Raw genomic sequence first — 17,385 nt, 5'->3', positions numbered from 1 at the left:
TATCGGCCAACGACTTCAAGAAGCGTCGGCTCCGTTTGGAAATTTTTCCCTTTTTCCTTTCTTCTTCACATATTTTACCCTTCGCTGACATCTCACTCGAGCAAGCCCATTTAACAATGACTTGGTCATTTTTGACGCTGAAGTAGATTACAATATCGCCTTTTATAATCCCGGCTCTTGCCCAAATTCAGATGGGTGCGACGGGTTCGCTATGCGCGTACATGCTAATCCATGAAACCCCAATTTTTGATTGACTCCTGAGCGACAAGTGCAGTAGAATGAATGAATACCCTGAGATGCAGAACAAGATTTTTTTTCGGTAGAGAAACACATCGTGGCAAGGGATATCATTACAAAGCTTAGGCCTTGGTCTTCCTCGTCTTGCCGCCCTTCTTCGCCTTCGCCTTGGTCGCCTTGGGCTTCTCAGCCTCAGCGACCTCCGCCTTGTCGTCCTCGGCCGCAGGGGCAGCCTCCTCCTCCGCAGCCTTCTCCTCGATCGCCTTGGGCTCCTCCGCGGCGTCGATGGCCATCGGCTCCGGCGCCGGCGCAACCGCCTCCTTCAACTTGGGAGCCTCGAAGTCGTATCCCAGCTCCTTGAGCTTCTCGGCCCGCTCTAGTCTCTTCTTCTCCTCCTTGGAGGCCTTGTGCGACCACGTCGACTCCGTCCTCGGTTTCGCGAGCTCGGTGCCGGCAATCTTGCTCCAGGGGATCTTCTTGAAACGCTTGTTGGCGCCCTTCCAGACATCCTCGTGCAATTGGTCCCGGGGGACAGTCTTGACCTTGAGGATGTGACCGAAGAGGAGGTAGCTGTCCATCGTCTTGGCGACAATTTCGGCGGTGCTCTCCTCAGCAAACTCAATGAAGGCGTAGTGCTTGCTAGCGCCAGACTTCTTGTTGCGAGCGAGCCTCAGTCGGCTGATGGGGCCGAATTGTGAGAAGTAGCCCTTCAGCTCGTGCTCGTAGAAACCGTGGGGAAGTCTCGAGATGAAGACGACGCCAGGCTCCTCCTTCTTGCCATCCGACTTTCTCTGCTTCTTCGCGAACTTCGGGATCTTTCCAACGTCCTGGCCGGACTTGAAGACGGGCCCATCCTTGGCCGGCGCATCCTCAGCGTCGGAGTCGAGGCCGGCGGCGAGGGCCTGGATGTCCGCGTCGACCTCCTCGTCAGAGTCGGCAGCATCCTCCTCCACAGCAATCACGGAAGTCTCGGCAGCCTCAGTGGTCTCGGGCTCGGCCTCCTCGACGGGTTCGGGTTCGGGGGCCGACTTCTTCGATTTCGCGTTCGCCTTGACGGGCTTCTGCTTCTTCGCCGCGACGGGCGAGGCCTGCGCCTCCTCAGGTGCTGCACGAATCTTCTGTCAGCCAATGCGCGACCGGAGCGTTCTGCTAGTCCATACCTTTGCGCTTGGTTGCCTTCTCAACCTTCTCGACCTTGGCCGCCTTCTTGGTGGCAGGCTCGACCTTCTCGACCTTCTCAACCTTCTCGGCCTTGGTGGCCTTGGTGGCCTTGGTGGCCTTGGGGGACTTCACCACAGGCTTCTCGGCCGTGACCGCTATGATAAATATTAGACATCAAACGCGGTCCAGCAGGCAACGACCAAACTCACATCTGGTTCTTTTTCTCAATTCGGGGGCCATTTTTGCGGTTTGTTCTGGCTTGCAGTCGGATGCTGGGAAATCAAGGGTACCCACACACAGACAGGTCCAGTCGCGAAGGCAAAAAAATAAAAATTTCCCAGATTCTGCCATTGAGATATGTAGGCGGTGAAGTCGAGACCCCGCTAACGCGGTGCCCCCAGCCGCCCGAGCCAGCGACTTTTTAGCGGGGCATCGGCGCTGAAGGGGGCAAAGGTGCCGTGTCTCTCAGCATCGCGACGCGCTAACCTTATCTGCTGGGCGGCTGCTTACAGCTGCAAGATACCTTGGAAGAGACACACTCTCACACTTGGTTCATTGCATTTCTTGCCCGGGGTAAAAGCCGATTGACGCCTTCCGTCTGTCTTCTCCATCAAAGATAACCTCTGCCTGGAATTCCAATAACAACGGCATATCTGACCCCCATTTCATTCAGCATCTTTTCTGCTATCTGACTGTTCCGAGAAGACGGCGTTTATTTTCACACTCACCGCAACTAAGTTTAGCAACGGTCCCTCTGGGGCAAACCACAACGGCCGTCGATCTTTGGCCAGGCACTCCGGTTGCACGAGGAAGGGCGATCGACTTTAATACGATTTTCCCCTCTTCCCACCTGGCCGCACGCACGGCTCTCTTGGCGGCACCTAGGAACAATTACAATCTTCCCTGACACGTATTTTCTTTCTCCTTACCAAGGAGACTCCAGTTCATCAGTATGGCCGGCAACGACATGGAAATTACGCATGCTGAGATGTGGGATGACTCCGCTCTCATAGACTCGTGGAATGAGGCTCTGGACGAATACAAGGTAAGAGGCCATTGGTGCCAGAGGGAGGTATGTTCTCCTACACAGGGCAGTAGCTGACTATCTTGGCAGAAGTATCATAGCATCCACGCAAAAGGAGGCAGGCTGGAAGACCTTGATCTTCAGGAGAACCCGGGCCCCCAGTACGACTAGCCCTCCTACCTTCAGGCACTCTAAAAACCCCAAGAGTAATCTCTAACATGTAATGATCGCCGCAGAACCCTCAACTCACAAACGCAAGCCGTGGATCAGCCCGAGATCGCAGAGGACGATGAGGGAGCCAACAAAACGAAGGGGGCGGGCAGCAGCGCAGATGTAAAACAACCCCCCATCAACCCCCCAGAAGAATCCGGGCAGATCAGAAAAGCTTGGCTCTCTCGTCATGCATCTTGTTTGCTTCCGCTAACATGTTCCCTGTCCCCCCAGGTCCAGCCAGACGCAGCCGGCGTGCCTATCGCAAAGGCAATCTCGGGCCACAGCGGCAACGCTCCAGGGCCTGCGACAATGGGCCCGCAAGGTCTTCTCAACTCAGGTATGTTGACGCTCCCGGCCAGAGAAGGTCGAGACGGCGAACTGCGCAGTGCCTTCCTGCTGGACGAAGGGATGAAGAGGTTGAGACTAATCTGGAGCAGTACAAGACGAAGGCTTGAAAAGGCTTTTGATGTCTTGGTATTATGCCGGATACTACACTGGATTGTACGAGGGCCAGCAGCAGCAACAGCAGCAGCAACAGTAAGCACAGCAAGAGCCGCGACAAGACAACGAGGCTGAGCGGACTCCTCTGGCATGGGACGAGAAAGAAAGGGTGTGTGGGGAATGGGGTGAGGTCGACCGTACTAGAAAGCGGCTACAAGAGAGTTTATCTGATCGACGGGCGGGTGGACGAGTCTGTAACGCGATCTGTTGCATCGTCCGATGATGTAACGGTGCCACACCGTTCCTTGTCTGAGGTTCGCCATGGCATGTGTCACGAACGACAGGAGCGTAGTTGGAGTTAACAGCCTCTTGATTCGCCATACCGGCCGTTGCCCGCGCGCCTGGCTTGGGACGGAGGAGTTGGGATGCGGACCAGGTCGGGGTCGGGCGAACTTGGGCTAGTGGAGCCCCAATGCAACCTCGTGGCTGCGACAAAATGCAGGAGTTAGCGCGCTCCTGCCCGCTACCCAAGAGTTCGTTTTGTTTCACAGTGGGCGAGTCTAGGCTTGGGTTGTTTCTCCTCGCGCAAAAGACCCTGCTAGCCTAGTCGATATTTTCACCGCGCTTCTGCAAGCCAGGACGACGACGTTGGCAAGGGTGCGGACCAAGCCCGACGTGAGTCTGGATGAGGCGACAACGGGCGGCGCAGAAGAGACGACACTGCTAGTGCGTCCCGGCCAAGACGGCTTGGGTATGACGAAGTCGGGATATTTGTTGAGATGACTCCATGTAGGGTTGCGATCGGAAACAAAGGCGCGAGGCATTGGACGAAAACATGTAGCTGCAGTCTGTATTGAGGCGGCCCTAGACATACCTTTCAAGACCGATACTCGCGCATTTTGACCTGCAAAGTACGCGCACTGCCTGTTCAAAGCTAGCAATGCAAAAGTCGGCACAAGAGCTGCAAATCTGTGCATATGCAGTTTATCAAGCGGAACGACGGCATATGCAGAGGCTCCTCTCGGGTTCCAGGCGGGCTGTCCATTGGGCCGAACCGCCGCAAGCCTACGCAATGAGCGTGGCAGGTAGCTCCGGTTCGGCATGGTATTCCGTAGACGGGCGTCCCGTCCCACGTAGTGGGTCAACACGGACCCGGAGCTGGTGGGTGGGCTACCTTAGGTTGGGCTTGACAGGAAGGAGGTCGATGCCCTCGCAGAATTCAGCACCGTCGACGTCAGGGACTGCCGAGATGGACTAGTACGACGACGCCTGGAAGCTGGGCGTCGCATTGTGCAAATTTCCCGCTGCGACGGCAGGGAACGACGAGGTGATGGCAGTGCTGGAAAGAGATCGAGCCGACCTCTAGCGCGTCTACAGAGCTGTGTCAGGACCCGGTCATCTACCGGCGGGCAAGCTAGAGAAAGACTGGCAGCCGGCCGGGTTGAGCCTGATACCTGGAGAAGCAAGGCTCATGGATGCAGAGAGTTGGGATGGGGACTGAGCCGCGGCGGGTTGCAGCGTGTGGCTGCTGACAAGAACGGGGAAGATGAGCAAGGTTGTGCGGAGATGGGGCTTGCACACCAAAAAGAAGAAGGGGAGAAAAGCAACCGCAGAATGACGATGAAGACCGGATTCGGCCAAATGTTGGTCTTGCAACTCTTGGTAAGTGGACCGGGAAGAGAGGGCCCGCGGTCAGAGAGGTGGGAAGAGGAGGAGGAGAAGGGGGAGAGAGGGGCGGTAGTGTTTCATAGTCCTCATTGGCCGTTTGAGGCGGCTGCACGCCCGGCATCAAGGTGCTTGCTGGCCCGGCTTGCCTGGTTGTGCGATGCCTTGCTATCCGTGCCGACTAATGCCGGGTTCACCAAAGGGCAGCGTGAGGAAGGCGGCACCCTCGGCATGGAGGGGGCAAAGAAGCCGAAAACCGAAGAGAACAACGAGATGAGGGTGGGAAAGCATGGCGGACGGAGACTGAAGACTTAGTAAGGGGGACAGAGACGCTTACATAGCTTGGCAGGTTCGCTCTGTTACAGGGGGCGCACCCAAATAAACAGTACCTGACAGGTCAGTCGACATATTGTAAGCACTTGGGTCCAGTCGAGAGCCCTCGACGGAGAATGACAGGGAAAAAGATACGTATCGGGCCAGCGCTAAAATAAATAAAACCAAACCTTGGTGCCTGGCAGACTTGAGGGGCCGGAATCCAAGGTTAAGAAGTAGAGTTGTATTCTGTCTCGGTGCCTGCAGGAACGGTGCAAGGTGCAGTACCTATGGTGTGAAGGAGGGTGGGACGCCATCCCGTGGCTCCGGCAGCTAAAATGCCATGTCAGAGGGGGTCCAACCACCTTAATTGGCTGCTTTAAGGTTTAGCATCCCCGGAGGCAGCGGGAGTGTTAATTTACAGAGGAGACACAAGCCTTTTTCGGGCATTTCCAGCACGTTGGGGGAGGGTCCTACGCGACATGTTGGTGTCCGCCGTTAATCTATCTGGCTAGCCCAGGTCCAGTGACGTGCATCTTCAACGGTTCTTTCCTCAATCGTGGATTGAATGTTTCCTCGTCGACCACCTACCAGACTGCGTGGCCCTCTCCAAAGTCATCCCCTCCTCCAACTACGTGCTCCAAAGCAACGAAAATCCGGCTTCGGCATCACCACCACAAGAGGCCTCCCCCCAGCATTATCAGGCCATGCCCAGCACAACCGTGACATGCAAAACCCTTGGGGTGAGGTCGCTTGAGGCCCGAGCGACCACCGACTTTGGAAGGGCCGCCAAGGGGGGCGGCCCTTAGCGAGATGCCAAAACACGACTCGAGACGATTCTGTCACAGCTCCCACCTCCCTCACCACACTAGCCTGCAGCAGCAGCACCCAAGTGACATCCGACTTTTCCATCCGTCCTTTTTTTTCTCTCTTTGTCTCTCTCCCTCCCCCCTGTCCCTTTACCCCCTGCCACACGGCTTCACGAGTTGCTCTGCATCCTCTCTCGCACTCGTGCGTTGCAGCGTCACCCCTGGCCGGGCGACTCCAGTCGAGAAGCACCCACCTCTTTGCGGCACCAAGCTTCTGGGCTGCGTGCTGCGGCATCATTGGCAGCATCATCATCCCGTCCCTTTCCCTCCGTCTCCTTGGCCGTCGTCCTTGCTCGCCCACAAATCACTGCATCCGTCATCCATCCGTTCGCAACCCCTTGGTTCCTCCCAACCACAACCCTTGCCCCGACCGCGTCCTCCACTCTTCTCGTCTTGGCTTTTTGTGCCTTATTTGCTCCAAGCTTGGGATGGCAATGCAGCGGTGGGCCTGTGCTTCATGTGCTTAATCGGACGCTGCATCCCCGAGCAACGAACAGCCCCCTCGACGCCAAATGGACCCCTGTCCCATCGCCATTCTCCTCAAGGACCCCCGGGGGCGTTGCTCAGCCGGGCTTGGCTTGGGCACTGGGGGCAAAGCTGCCCTCCAAGGACGGGCTGGCGGAAGATTTTCTCGTCCTGTTTCGTCGAGGTCGACGTTGGGGCCGGGAGGGGCTGTCCCATGAAGTCCATGACATGGGATAACAAACGGATAATGCAACATGGCTCGCGCTCCGCTCTGCCTGAGAGACTCTCGATTTAAGCTCTCCCTCTCCCCCTCATCCTCGCCGCCAGAGAGACTCCTGTTTCTTCCCCCCTCAGCTCTTCTTCATCCGCCTTGCGTCCTCACTCATTCTTGTGTGGTTTTCGTTCTCTTCGGTTCCGTGTTCACTCTTCTTCGTCACGAGCAGGCCCTCGCCATTCCAGCATTACTAAACCCTTTTATTCCTTTCGACTTACCGGGCTCTAGCAGTCTCGCATCAACCAATCTTCAGGGAAGAGAAACAATTAAAGAAAAGAGAAGGGACATAGGATCGTGCCGTCTTCGATATACAAAAGAACAAACGTCACCCTAATCGACAACAACACACCAACCGTCAAGATGAAGTTCTCCGCCGTATTAGCCCTCTCCAGCGCCGTCTTGGCCTCTGCCAAGTCGGTCCGCAACCACTACCCAGTCCGTCGAGACGGCCACAAGAAGGAGTCCTCCGCTGCTCAGCTCTCGAATCTTCCCGCGGGCATGTCCGGTTTCGGCGTCTCCAACTCTCAGGTCACCGAGGTCATCATCATCTGGGCGAACCCGGGCGCCGGTGCTCCCACAATCAACATCAACCCGCCCGCTGGCGGTGCTGCCGCTCCTGCCCCCGCCGCGCCCGCCGCGCCCGCCGCGCCTGCTGCCCCTGCTGCCCCCGCTGCCCCCGCCGCTCCGGTCACTCACCAGGCAAGTCGATTATCCGAAGTCCCACTGCGAGTTTGACTAACATTGCTCCCAAGGTTACCGTTGGTGGCCCCTCTGGTCTCGTCTTCGTCCCGGACCAGATCAAGGCAAACGTCGGTGACATGGTCGTCTTCACTTTCATGAGCCAGAACCACACCGCCACCCAGTCTGCTTTCGCGACCCCCTGCGACCCCCTGGCCGGCGGCATGAACTCTGGGTTCATGGCCAACCCCAACAACACCGTCAGCCCCCCTCCTCAGGTTGCCATGCAAGTCATGGTCTCGGAGCCTCTGTGTAAGTCACTCCAAGCACGTACTCCTCGGCCCACGCCCTCCGACTAACACGTGTCCCAGGGTTCTTCTGTGCCCAGGCCAACCACTGCGGCAAGGGCATGACGTTCTCCATCAACCCTACCGCCGAAAAGACCCAGGCCCTGTTCCAGTCCATGGCTATCCAGCAGAAGGGCAAAGGCGCTCCCAGCGCCATCACCGGCGGCACTCCTCCCGCTGCTGCCCCCGCTGCCCCGGCGGCTCCCTCCGCCGCCCCCCCTGCCGAGGCCCCTCCCGCTGCCGCCCCCGCTGCTCCCGCCGCCCCTGCCGCTGGTGAGATCCAGACCGGCACGGGACAGATCAACGGCAACGGTGCCTGCGTCTGCGCTGTTACCTGCACTGCCGGCTCGTTCCCTGCCGCCGCAGCACAAGGCGTTGGCTCCTTTGGCGGCATGGCAGGCTCTCTCCCCATGAACATGATGGAGGCCTAAAGAAGATTGGGTTACACTCCTTGTCGTGTAAACCGCTTCTTTAGTAGTCCATTTTAGCATCCGGGAAGAACCTGTTTTTTTTTAACCCACTCCGCTGGGAACGATACCACATATCCGGAGTTGTTGTTGTTGTTGTTGTTACACGTAGGAACTCACGACCTATTCTCTTTTCTTTTTTCTACCATGTAGATTTCTCATTGTTGGATGTGGAGACGAGTATAAAAAGAGTGGGATTACATAGTCCGGCCTGGAAGGCCGCGGCAGATGGCGACTCTTTCTTTTGTCTGGGTTGAGCCCGCTCCCCTTTCAGCAGAAAGAGGGAGGGAAAGGAGGGAATTTACGGGGGGTTTAGGGGATAATTACAGAGTATGACTGGTTCGTATTTCCTGGATGGAAAAACTCTTTTCGCACCCAATTAATAGGAATCAATAAATGGGACGAAGAAATGATGACGCTGAAGCCAACCTCTTGAATCCGTGTGTTCTCGGTGCGGGTGTGTTCTCAGTGCGGCGGGTGTGCTAGAGGTATCCGATTGCGATGACCGGGCGGCCTTTTGCCGATTTGGAACAACGACCAAAGCGTCCGGAGGGCGGATGGCTCAGATCCTGTTACGGGCTCATCGGGTCGTGGTTTGATCGTCCGTCAGTGAGCCGGGGCTCCCAGGCCCGCCGTCATCGGTCATGTGGTCTGCCGTTTTTCATATTTTTCCAATTTCGTTAGTGGTATCGTCGTTATTTACGCAACTTTGCGGAAGTTCCTGCTGCCGGGGAACCCGTATTGGTTGGTTGGTTGTTTGCCTCGCCTGGCCGGCTGTTTATGGTGGGATTGGATGTTGTTGACGACCGACTGACCGACCGACTGTGAGTAAAACGGGGTGAGTGCAAGGTGAGTGAGAGGTGAGTGAATGAGTGAATGAGTCAGTCAGTCAGTCAGTCAGTTAGCCAGTCAGTCAGTGAGCGAGTGAGCGAGTGAGCGAACTTGAATAGAGAATGCCCCCCCCCCGCCACCCTCCCTCTATATATATCTTTCTCCCACTGAGGTGGTTTACGCAGTATTTGATGTAAGTGTAGTAGGTTTTATTTTTTTTGCGAGTTTTTTACTGAATGTGATAGTGATAGTCCCGTCCAATGCCACGCCGAATGCACCTCCATCGCCTTGTCAAAATATAATAAAAGGGAAGCCATTAGTGAATTTCGTTTGCCGTCGTAGTTTTGCGTGTGTTCCTCCGGGAGCAAGAAAAGGGAGGGGGGGGGGGAGGAAAGGAAGGACGAAAAGGGGCGGGGGAAAGGAGAAAACTGCTTTCCCCGTGTTTCCTCTGTCTCTCCATCTCCCCCCTTCTCTCTCTACCCCCTCTCATCTCTTCCACTTTGACCTCTCCGCATTCCTCTCCTCCCCGAGAGGTTCGAGTTCGGCATCCACATGCTTACTCATCTCATCCACTACTCATCAACTGCGCCCCTCCCTCTCCTACTCCTTATCAGCAGATAGGAGTTGGTGTGAGTGCAAGATACGAGCCACGACATGAGAGCTAGGTCGACGGAGTCCAACGGGGGAAGCAGGAGGAAGCCGACTCTCGCCAATAAAAGTAAGAGAGGACAAGAGAGAGGGGGAACACACGCCCTTCTTCTCGCGCCCCGTTCTACTTCTTCTTCGCGTCCTTGCCTCCCGCTGCATCGCCTCCTCCGGCCTTTCTGGCCTCAGCTGCAAAAGAGAACGAATCGTCAGCGTTTGCGTCTCTCGCCATCGACACACGTAAGCCCACCCCTCCTTTCCCCTTCTTCAGCCGCGTTTTTCCCGATGTGACTCAGCCCCGTAAGCGATCACCGCCGTCCCCAGTCCGGATGAACGCGCGGGCGCGTGGAGGGATTCAGGGGGGCGAGGACATATCGTCCTTGCCCTCAACGGCGCTCGGTGGCCATCTATGAAGAAGGGCCCGGGGGGGCGAAAAGGGGAGAGGAGAAAAATCAAGGGCCCCCAAAAATAGGAGACAAGAACTTACCAGCAGCCTGCTTCTGTCTCATGATCTCGGCGGCGGACTCCTTTGCGCGCTGCATCTCGGTGCCGCTCATGCTGTTTCCCTTCTTCTGTACGTCCATCACCAGGCATCGTCAGTAATCCAATCGCTTTAAGTAGGCGGCCAGAGAAAAATGAAAACTTGATAAAAAACATCCAACTCCCGGGGGTGACCCGAACAAAGCGAGCTCCCGTCGTTGCCGCCCGTTTCGGCATCTCCACATTGCAGATCCGGCTGCTCCAGCCGGGGCTGGAGGGGAGACACGGGAGACAACTCCTCCCCTCCCCCCTCTGCCTCCTCCTCTTCCTCCTTGTCCCTTTAAGACGTGAGAGCGGCATGCGAGGATCACGGTAGAAACTCGCGGTGAGAGCCCGAGTCGAAGGGCGACTGCGATCGGCTGACCGATCACCAGACCACTCATCACCCATCCCCAATTCCCTCCCCAGTAGTTGCAAGCAAACACGAAACGAACAATCCGTTCCACCCTCCCAAAAAAAAGAAAAGTAATAAAATAAAAATCTCACCTGAGAAGCCAACTTCTTCTGGGCGGCCTCACGGGCCTTGTCGCGCTGGTTGCCACGGGTCATTTTGACGGGTGAGAAGGGTGGTGGGGTTGGTGGTTATCGAGTTCGCGATTGCGGAAGAGGGAAAAAAAAAAAAAAGGGAAAGTTTGAAAGGAAGGCAAGACCGTGCGGAGCCGCTTCTTTAATCACTGCGAGGTGCGTGTGTTTCGGTTGTCTTCTTCGCTATGGTGCGTGCGTTGTCCGACAGACGGGGGAGGGGGAAAAAAAAAAAGAAGACGTCAAAAAGTTCAAGAAAAGGAGGCCCTCGGTCGCGACCGGGGGACCAAAAAAAAAAAAAAAGCCTAAAAAATAAAATAAAAAATAAAAAAAACTGCGCTGGCCTTTTTTCCCCTTACCCCCTTCCCGCCCGCGCCTGCTCGCCGCGAAGTTTGCCGCACAGTGAGGCTGTGCCCACACTCTGATCAGCCGCATCAGGTGCTCTGGAACACGCCTGTTGCCGTGGGGGAAAGGGGTGGGTTCGGGATTTGGACCAATCATAGGCCGTTTCTTTTTTTTCGCGCGGAGGCAACTCCCACATGCTCCGTTGGATTCCTCGACTTGCTCCCGTCTCACTTAATTTGATCCCCTCTGTGCAACCCAAATGTGGTCGTGACTGAGCGGCTAGGAACGCAGCGTCAGGAAAGCAATAAGACCCAGTCTCGGAGAACATAATCTCATAAAGTACTTGTCACACATCACGCAGCATACAGCTCACATCATAAAGTGTCAGGGGATCCGTAAAGTTTACTCAAGAACTCGTCTTGACTGTCTGCCTAGATACATGCGCGGTCGTAGGGTGTGGTGGGCATTCGCTAAAGAGCCTACGCAAATCGATCGAACCCCCCCATGCACATCTTCACCCCCGCCGGCCAGAAAGCAAAAGTAACGCCAATTTTCATCCCTAGAAATCTCTTACACACACAAGAAAGCTTTCTCCAATCTGCAGAAGGCCGATCGAATCTGTTCCAGAAACTCCCAAGATGCGAGAGCCCATGGCCCCGCTGATGATCCTCCAAGTCTTGCCAGTTGTGCCCTCCCAATCAGAAGAGCCATGAGAGTTGGACGTCATACCACGCGGCCCATGTCGAAAAACAAGAAACGAGACGCCAACCACATGCGAAAGAGAAAGAAAGACTGCCTCTGATGCTATCATGTCCCAACGCTGGCCCCCATGCAATGCGTGTGCGTTTGGGCGACTCCCGTATAGACTTGTCAAGCCCTCTTCGGCGACGAGGCTCCCCAAATGGAGCTATATCGCAAGGCTGAGAAGGCCACCAATGAAGGCTTTCGATGCACCGGGAGGGTCATTGCTCGTATAAGAAAGAAACCAAACTCTTCCTGAAATCGTTGCGCATCCCATGATCAGCGTCGTAACTGGCATATCGTTCAGAGAATTAGGCCGGTGTTGTCGTGAGTCCGATCCAATCATGAACCAAGGAGCTGGCCGTATCCTTGGAAAGCGAGCGAGAAGAATCGAAAGCGAAAGTAGGAAATCGGAGAAAAGACACCAAAGAAAGTCGGTAAAAACAAAAGGGAAAAGTTCGTCTATGTCGATGTTCGCATCGAATCAAGTACAAGCCTATTGGAAGGCTCCGTCCGATCTGGTGACGGCTGCCGAGAAGCAGAATGCGATTCTTGTGTTTGCGCTGCAAATGCCGGAGGGGGCATCCGTACGCTGCCCGAATCCATAGTGTACACACAAAGCAAGCCTTGCAACCAGGTGCAAGACCGCCGTGCTCGACGGATGAAGAGGTGGGGGTGTGTTGCGATGTTGTATGTTGCTGGAGGATGATTTTGGTGTTTGCACAGACAGGGAAAGGAAAAGATCGTCAAGTCGTTGCTGCGTTGTCGCCGTGCTGTGTCGAAAAGAAAACCGTTGCGGAAAGCATCATGCCACCCATTATGTTTGTCGTCGAGTGCCCGAGTCACATTTCGTACCATTAGAAGTGGGATCCCGGGGTCCAAAGACGTCGACAACGCGTCGAATACAATTACAACCATTGAGACTCGCCAGCGCCCGCGTCGGCAGGAGCACCGCCGTTGGTGCGCTGCTGGGCGTTGAAGCCGTACTGCTGCATGCGCTGGTTCTGGGGACCGGGAGGGGGCACCGTGATGTTGGAGGCCGCGGGGTAGCTGGCCTGGTTGCCACGAGGAGCCATGCCGCCGCCGAGGCCGCCATTGAGCCCGTTGAGCCCGTTGCCGAAAGCGCCGCCGGGAGCGATGACGGACGTGCTGTTGGACATGGCACGGTTGTGACCGGGGCGCAGGGGGATCTGGCCCTGGCTGGGGTCCGCAGGAGTGGCCTGTCCGCTGGAGGTGGCGCTGCCACGGCCCTCAAAGGCCTGGATCTTGGCCTGGATACGACGGCCGTAAGGGGTTGAGCGGATGGACGGCAGGATGGGCCGAATGGCGTCCACGAGGCGGTACTTGCTCTGAGGGGTCGCGTACTCAAGCGCGGTCTGGATGACATAGTTGGCGTAGGAGTCGCGAAGGAGTCGCTCGATCTCGCCAGGGTTCAGAAGCTCGTCGACAATCATGTCACGGGAGGGCTCCTGGGAGCAACGCAGACACTTCTCGATGACGTTGGAGCTGAACTTGTGACGGGACAGCTGGCCGATGCGGTTCTGGAACATGCGCACAATGGGCTCGGTGAAGGAAGGCTCGTTGAGGTCGATGATGTACTGGACCACATAGTTGCCAAAGGGGTCTTGCACGAGAATCGGGGCGTGCTCGGTGATCTTGGCAATCAGCCAGACCTTCTGCTCGCCAGAGGCGTGGTCGATGCAGCGCTGAAGAACGCAGCATCCGTGGCGGTGGGTGCCGACATCAACGCAGTTGGTGCCAACAGCGTCGAAGATGAACTGGGCGTCCTGAGCGCTGAGCTTGTTGAGGCACTTCTGGATGACGTGGTTGCCGTTGAGGTCCTGGATGAGCTCGACGACCTGGAAGCGGAGCGCGTTGATGATCATCTCGATCTGAGTCGGGGTGGTGACGAACTCGATCATCTTCTGCAGAGCACGAGTGCCATGCTGGTTGAGGGCAATGCGGACCATATCGACGGCGGCATTCTGGATCAGAACGGTACGCTCGTCGTCGTTGCAGAACTCCAAAAGCTTCTGGCACAAGTAGTTGCCAAAGGGGTCCGTCATGAGCTCGATGACGTGCTGGTTGGTCTCGAGCCAAATCATGTGGACCTGTTCAGGGTTGCGCTCCTCGAGCTTCTTTTGCAGATAGCGGCAGCCGTGTTGGTCCTTGCAGAGATCGTAGATTTGTCCACCGACGTTCTCCAGGGCAAGTCCGTTATAGCGCGACATGGCTGGGGGATGTTAGTGACGTGATACGGAAAAAGGCGAGGGAGCAGAAAAAAAGAAAAAAAAAAACCGTACCTTCGTTATCCATCTGGCGGCGGTGCTGGATGACACGGGCCTGGCTGTCACGAGGCTGAGGCTGCTGGTTGTAGAGCGCGCCGTAGCCAGCGTAGTTCTGAGCAGGATACATGTTGTTTCCGTTGAGGTTCATGTTCTGCATGCTCATGGCCAACAGAGGCATGCCGTAGGGACCAGAGGCGGGAGGGCCATTGGAAGTGGGCGAAACATAGCCAGTGGGGAAGAAGCCGCCGCCGCCGCCACCACCACCACCGCCGCCGTAGCCGTTGTTGGGGCCAGCAGTGGCAGTGCCATTCGGGGTCTGGTTGCCCTGGGAAGTGTGAGGGAAACCCTGACCCGGGGCGCCAGGACCAAAAGGAGTGGCGCTGGCCTGGAGAGCCGACTGGATGGAGGGGTAGGGTCCGGCCTGCTCGCGGGCGCCGCCCATGTTGTTATCGTTGGACAGCTCACGGCTGTGGCGGCTGTGGACGGCACCAGCGGGAATGCGGCCGATGCTGGCATTGTGGTTGTGGAAGTGCTGCTGAGCGTGGTTGTTGGTGACGGAGGCGTTGTTCGTGCTCTTGACGGTGGGTACGTCGTTGGCAGAGAAGGAGCTCTGCAGCTTGGGGGGAGTGGCCATGATATGGTTATGGTTGCCGGTGGGCGAGACGATGGGACCCTGGTTATCGGAAGGGGCGTCTGGGAAGAACTTGAGATCGAGCGAGTGGCGGACAGAAGATCGGTTGCCGATGTCTCCGGAAGAGGCAGCTCCGTTGAGAGAAGACGTGTTGATAGCAGACAAGCTCTGTTGGGTTCGGTGACGGTTAATATTGCCCCAACCGTTGGAAGAAGGCGCGTCAGGAGCGGGCGAGGGAGAGAGGGCAAGATCAAGGGCAGCGGAAGATGCAGAGAGCTATACGACGCAAGCTATGTCAACACTTGAACAGAGGCTGACAGTTGTGGGTTTGTGTCGACAGTTCAAAATCCTTGCATAACTCTGACCCTGGCGCGGAAGGAACGAATGGAAGTGGTGCAAAGGAAAAAGGAAAGTTATGGGGTTTCCTCTATCGACTTGAGAGAGAGAGAAATTTGCGAACGAGGGAGGGAAGGAGAGGAAATTTCCGGGACAGGTGGGTGGGGTGAATGGGAATTGCAAAGTGAAGGCAAGGTTTGCAAGGTGCGGTGCTGTTGCTTGCGGCTCGCACCTTCCCGCCTTGAGGTTTGGGACTCAACCTCAGTCAACTACCGAGGAAAACATGTGGGCTTTCTAAGTCGGCCAAATATTGGCCACTCACATGCTTGCCGCGTTGGATAATATGAGAGAATGGGGACTGAAGAAGAAGACGAAATGTCACTTACCATTTGATCGTCGCGGCGAACCAGGGTCGGGAAGTTGTCGTCGCCGTTGCCCTGTCCGTACTTGGAATCGCCGGAAGCATCCTCCTCGCCAAAGAGGAAGCGAGCAGTGCCGGTCTGGTCAAGGTCGGAGCCGTAGAGCCCGGTTCGGGAGCGGGTGACGGGCATCGAGTACCTGTTGTAGCTGTCGGAAGAACCAAAGTCAGCCATTGCTCAAGTTGATGTTGCTGCTGTGGTCAAGTATGTAGAACTGGTTGGACAAGTCGAGGGCCGCTTCGGATAGAAACGAAACCGCAGAGGGAGTCGCTTGCTGGCTGTATGAATTGGCTCTGGGCGGGTCTATTAAGCCTTCCAGACTGTAAGAGACTTTGCGCGGGCGGGTAGGTGCCACGGTTGGATCGATGTATTTGAGCTCCGCGGGATTGTAAAAATAGACCAAGCGCGTGAGAGTTTTGTTGCGTGAATGAAAGCCCAGAGTCACAAAGTTGTCTTGCGACGTGAGTAAATGCGCGTGGGAGGTGCGTTGTTGTCGTTGTCGTTGAGTTCTAGCTTTGAACGTTGGAGGTTGAAGAATTTGGAAAGGGCTCGAGGCTCGAGGTCCAGCTTTTCATCAACGGGTGGGCCGAAGAATCCAGAGCAAAGCCAGCGGGGGAAGGGAGTAACCGTTGCGCCTTCTGGTTGGGCAAAACCTCCAATATAGCCAGATGTTCGTCCTCTCGGCCATACAAGACGATTTCAACAAAGCCAACATCGCCAAGCATCACCATACTCACCCAACGACTTGTCCACGATAGCATACAGCAAAGGTCACGGGACTTACGCATTGGAAGACCGATGGCTGGTCGGGTCCTGACGGACCGCCTCCTCCTTCTCATCCTCGTCGCTGTTTCTGCGGGAGCCCGGCACGGATCGGGACGGCAGGTGGTCGTCAAAAGTGAAGCGTGACTGCATCAGGGTCGACTGAGGAGAGGTGAGCTGCGATCCCGAGCGGCCAGGGCGGTTGAACAGGCCGGGGGGCGAGGTCAAGCTGGAGGTCGAGTATCGGTTCGGGCGCGAGAACATGGTGGGGAAGCCGGAGGACTCGTGATATTCGGGCGGCGTCGTGGGCTCCGACTGATGGCCATGGCGGAGGTCGTCCTGCATCTTGGCAAGCTCCATCTCCTCGCGACGCTGCGCCTGCTCCAGCTTCTGCATCTCCATCTCGAAACGGCGTCTCTGTTCGCGGAGTCTCTCATACTCAACCTTCTTTTTCTCAATCTGGTTCAGCTGTTAGCCTGGCCCCCCTCAAACGTTATCCGACTGTCTGGGGTTTCGTGGCGCCTGCAGACTGTCTGCCGCCATTATTCCACCGCGACCGAGCAAGGGTCGAGGGCGGGGCAGTGGAAGACCACATACCAATTGAACTTTGTGCAAAGTCTGGGTACGCAATGCAATGTTAGCCGCATTCTCACAAAATCTCGGCGCGCCATGGGCTAACGAAGCCGCGGGCGGGATTGCGCAAAAGAGCCGAAGTCCAATGCAAGAGGAACAGACGTACGTTATAATCCTGACCGCCGAGGTCAGGGCCGCGCTGGCCAGTAATGGAAGACAATGTTGGTACACGCCCCGAGTCGGTAGTGAAGCGGCGAGGCAGGGCACCTCGTCCATCGTGGGCCTGAACAGGCTGGGGCAGGCGATTGCCGTTCCGCGGAGGTGAGACAAATGTGTTCATCGTGGGCTCGTTACGGGGGGATTGTTGGGATCGGAAGCGCAGTTCGTCCATGGTTCGGCTTATTCCGACAACTCGTATACACGGCGCAAAGGGGCCAAAGTGCGGCGGGTTCTATCCAGCTGCTGGCATCCAGTAAGAACGGCGGTCAGCGACAAATGCATGCAGGATTTGAGGAAAAGGCCGGCGCAAAAGGCTGCTGTAGGTGGATTGGGAGCGACGGCGGTGACGACAAGAAACACAGAACAGAGCGAGGGCTGCG

At 56.5% G+C, this 17,385-nt stretch overlaps 5 protein-coding genes across 5 annotated transcripts; 2 read left to right on the top strand and 3 right to left on the bottom strand.

Moving 5' to 3' along the window:
- Window positions 1-359: 359 nt before the first annotated feature.
- Window positions 360-1,638, bottom strand: EsH8_II_000862 (rRNA-binding ribosome biosynthesis protein NOP15; the record flags this gene model as incomplete). Its single annotated transcript, XM_083264160.1, has 3 exons — window positions 360-1,342; window positions 1,398-1,553; window positions 1,608-1,638. 3 exons carry the CDS (start codon window positions 1,636-1,638, stop codon window positions 360-362), a joined length of 1,170 nt encoding a protein of 389 aa, XP_083121482.1.
- Window positions 1,639-2,350: 712 nt separating this feature from the next.
- EsH8_II_000861 (uncharacterized protein) lies at window positions 2,351-3,176 on the top strand (the record flags this gene model as incomplete). Its single annotated transcript, XM_083264159.1, has 5 exons — window positions 2,351-2,443; window positions 2,513-2,583; window positions 2,659-2,755; window positions 2,867-2,972; window positions 3,073-3,176. 5 exons carry the CDS (start codon window positions 2,351-2,353, stop codon window positions 3,174-3,176), a joined length of 471 nt encoding a protein of 156 aa, XP_083121481.1.
- Window positions 3,177-7,021: 3,845 nt separating this feature from the next.
- EsH8_II_000860 (cupredoxin domain-containing protein) lies at window positions 7,022-8,117 on the top strand (the record flags this gene model as incomplete). The annotated part of the gene is made up of 3 exons (XM_083264158.1): window positions 7,022-7,360; window positions 7,414-7,651; window positions 7,711-8,117. The coding sequence occupies 3 exons, from the start codon at window positions 7,022-7,024 to the stop codon at window positions 8,115-8,117; spliced, it is 984 nt and encodes a 327-aa protein (XP_083121480.1).
- Window positions 8,118-9,756: 1,639 nt separating this feature from the next.
- EsH8_II_000859 (putative serf family protein) lies at window positions 9,757-10,718 on the bottom strand (the record flags this gene model as incomplete). Its single annotated transcript, XM_083264157.1, has 3 exons — window positions 9,757-9,818; window positions 10,117-10,201; window positions 10,656-10,718. The coding sequence occupies 3 exons, from the start codon at window positions 10,716-10,718 to the stop codon at window positions 9,757-9,759; spliced, it is 210 nt and encodes a 69-aa protein (XP_083121479.1).
- A 1,967-nt stretch (window positions 10,719-12,685) lies between these two features.
- On the bottom strand, window positions 12,686-17,177 carry EsH8_II_000858 (armadillo-type protein; the record flags this gene model as incomplete). The annotated part of the gene is made up of 6 exons (XM_083264156.1): window positions 12,686-14,010; window positions 14,081-14,972; window positions 15,419-15,599; window positions 16,236-16,672; window positions 16,811-16,831; window positions 16,953-17,177. The coding sequence occupies 6 exons, from the start codon at window positions 17,175-17,177 to the stop codon at window positions 12,686-12,688; spliced, it is 3,081 nt and encodes a 1,026-aa protein (XP_083121478.1).
- Window positions 17,178-17,385: the final 208 nt, after the last annotated feature.

Source organism: Colletotrichum jinshuiense, chromosome 2, assembly GCF_051148585.1.
Source record: "Colletotrichum jinshuiense chromosome 2, complete sequence".
Lineage (NCBI taxonomy): Eukaryota > Fungi > Ascomycota > Sordariomycetes > Glomerellales > Glomerellaceae > Colletotrichum > Colletotrichum jinshuiense.
This window is presented reverse-complemented; position numbering and strand designations above follow the sequence as displayed.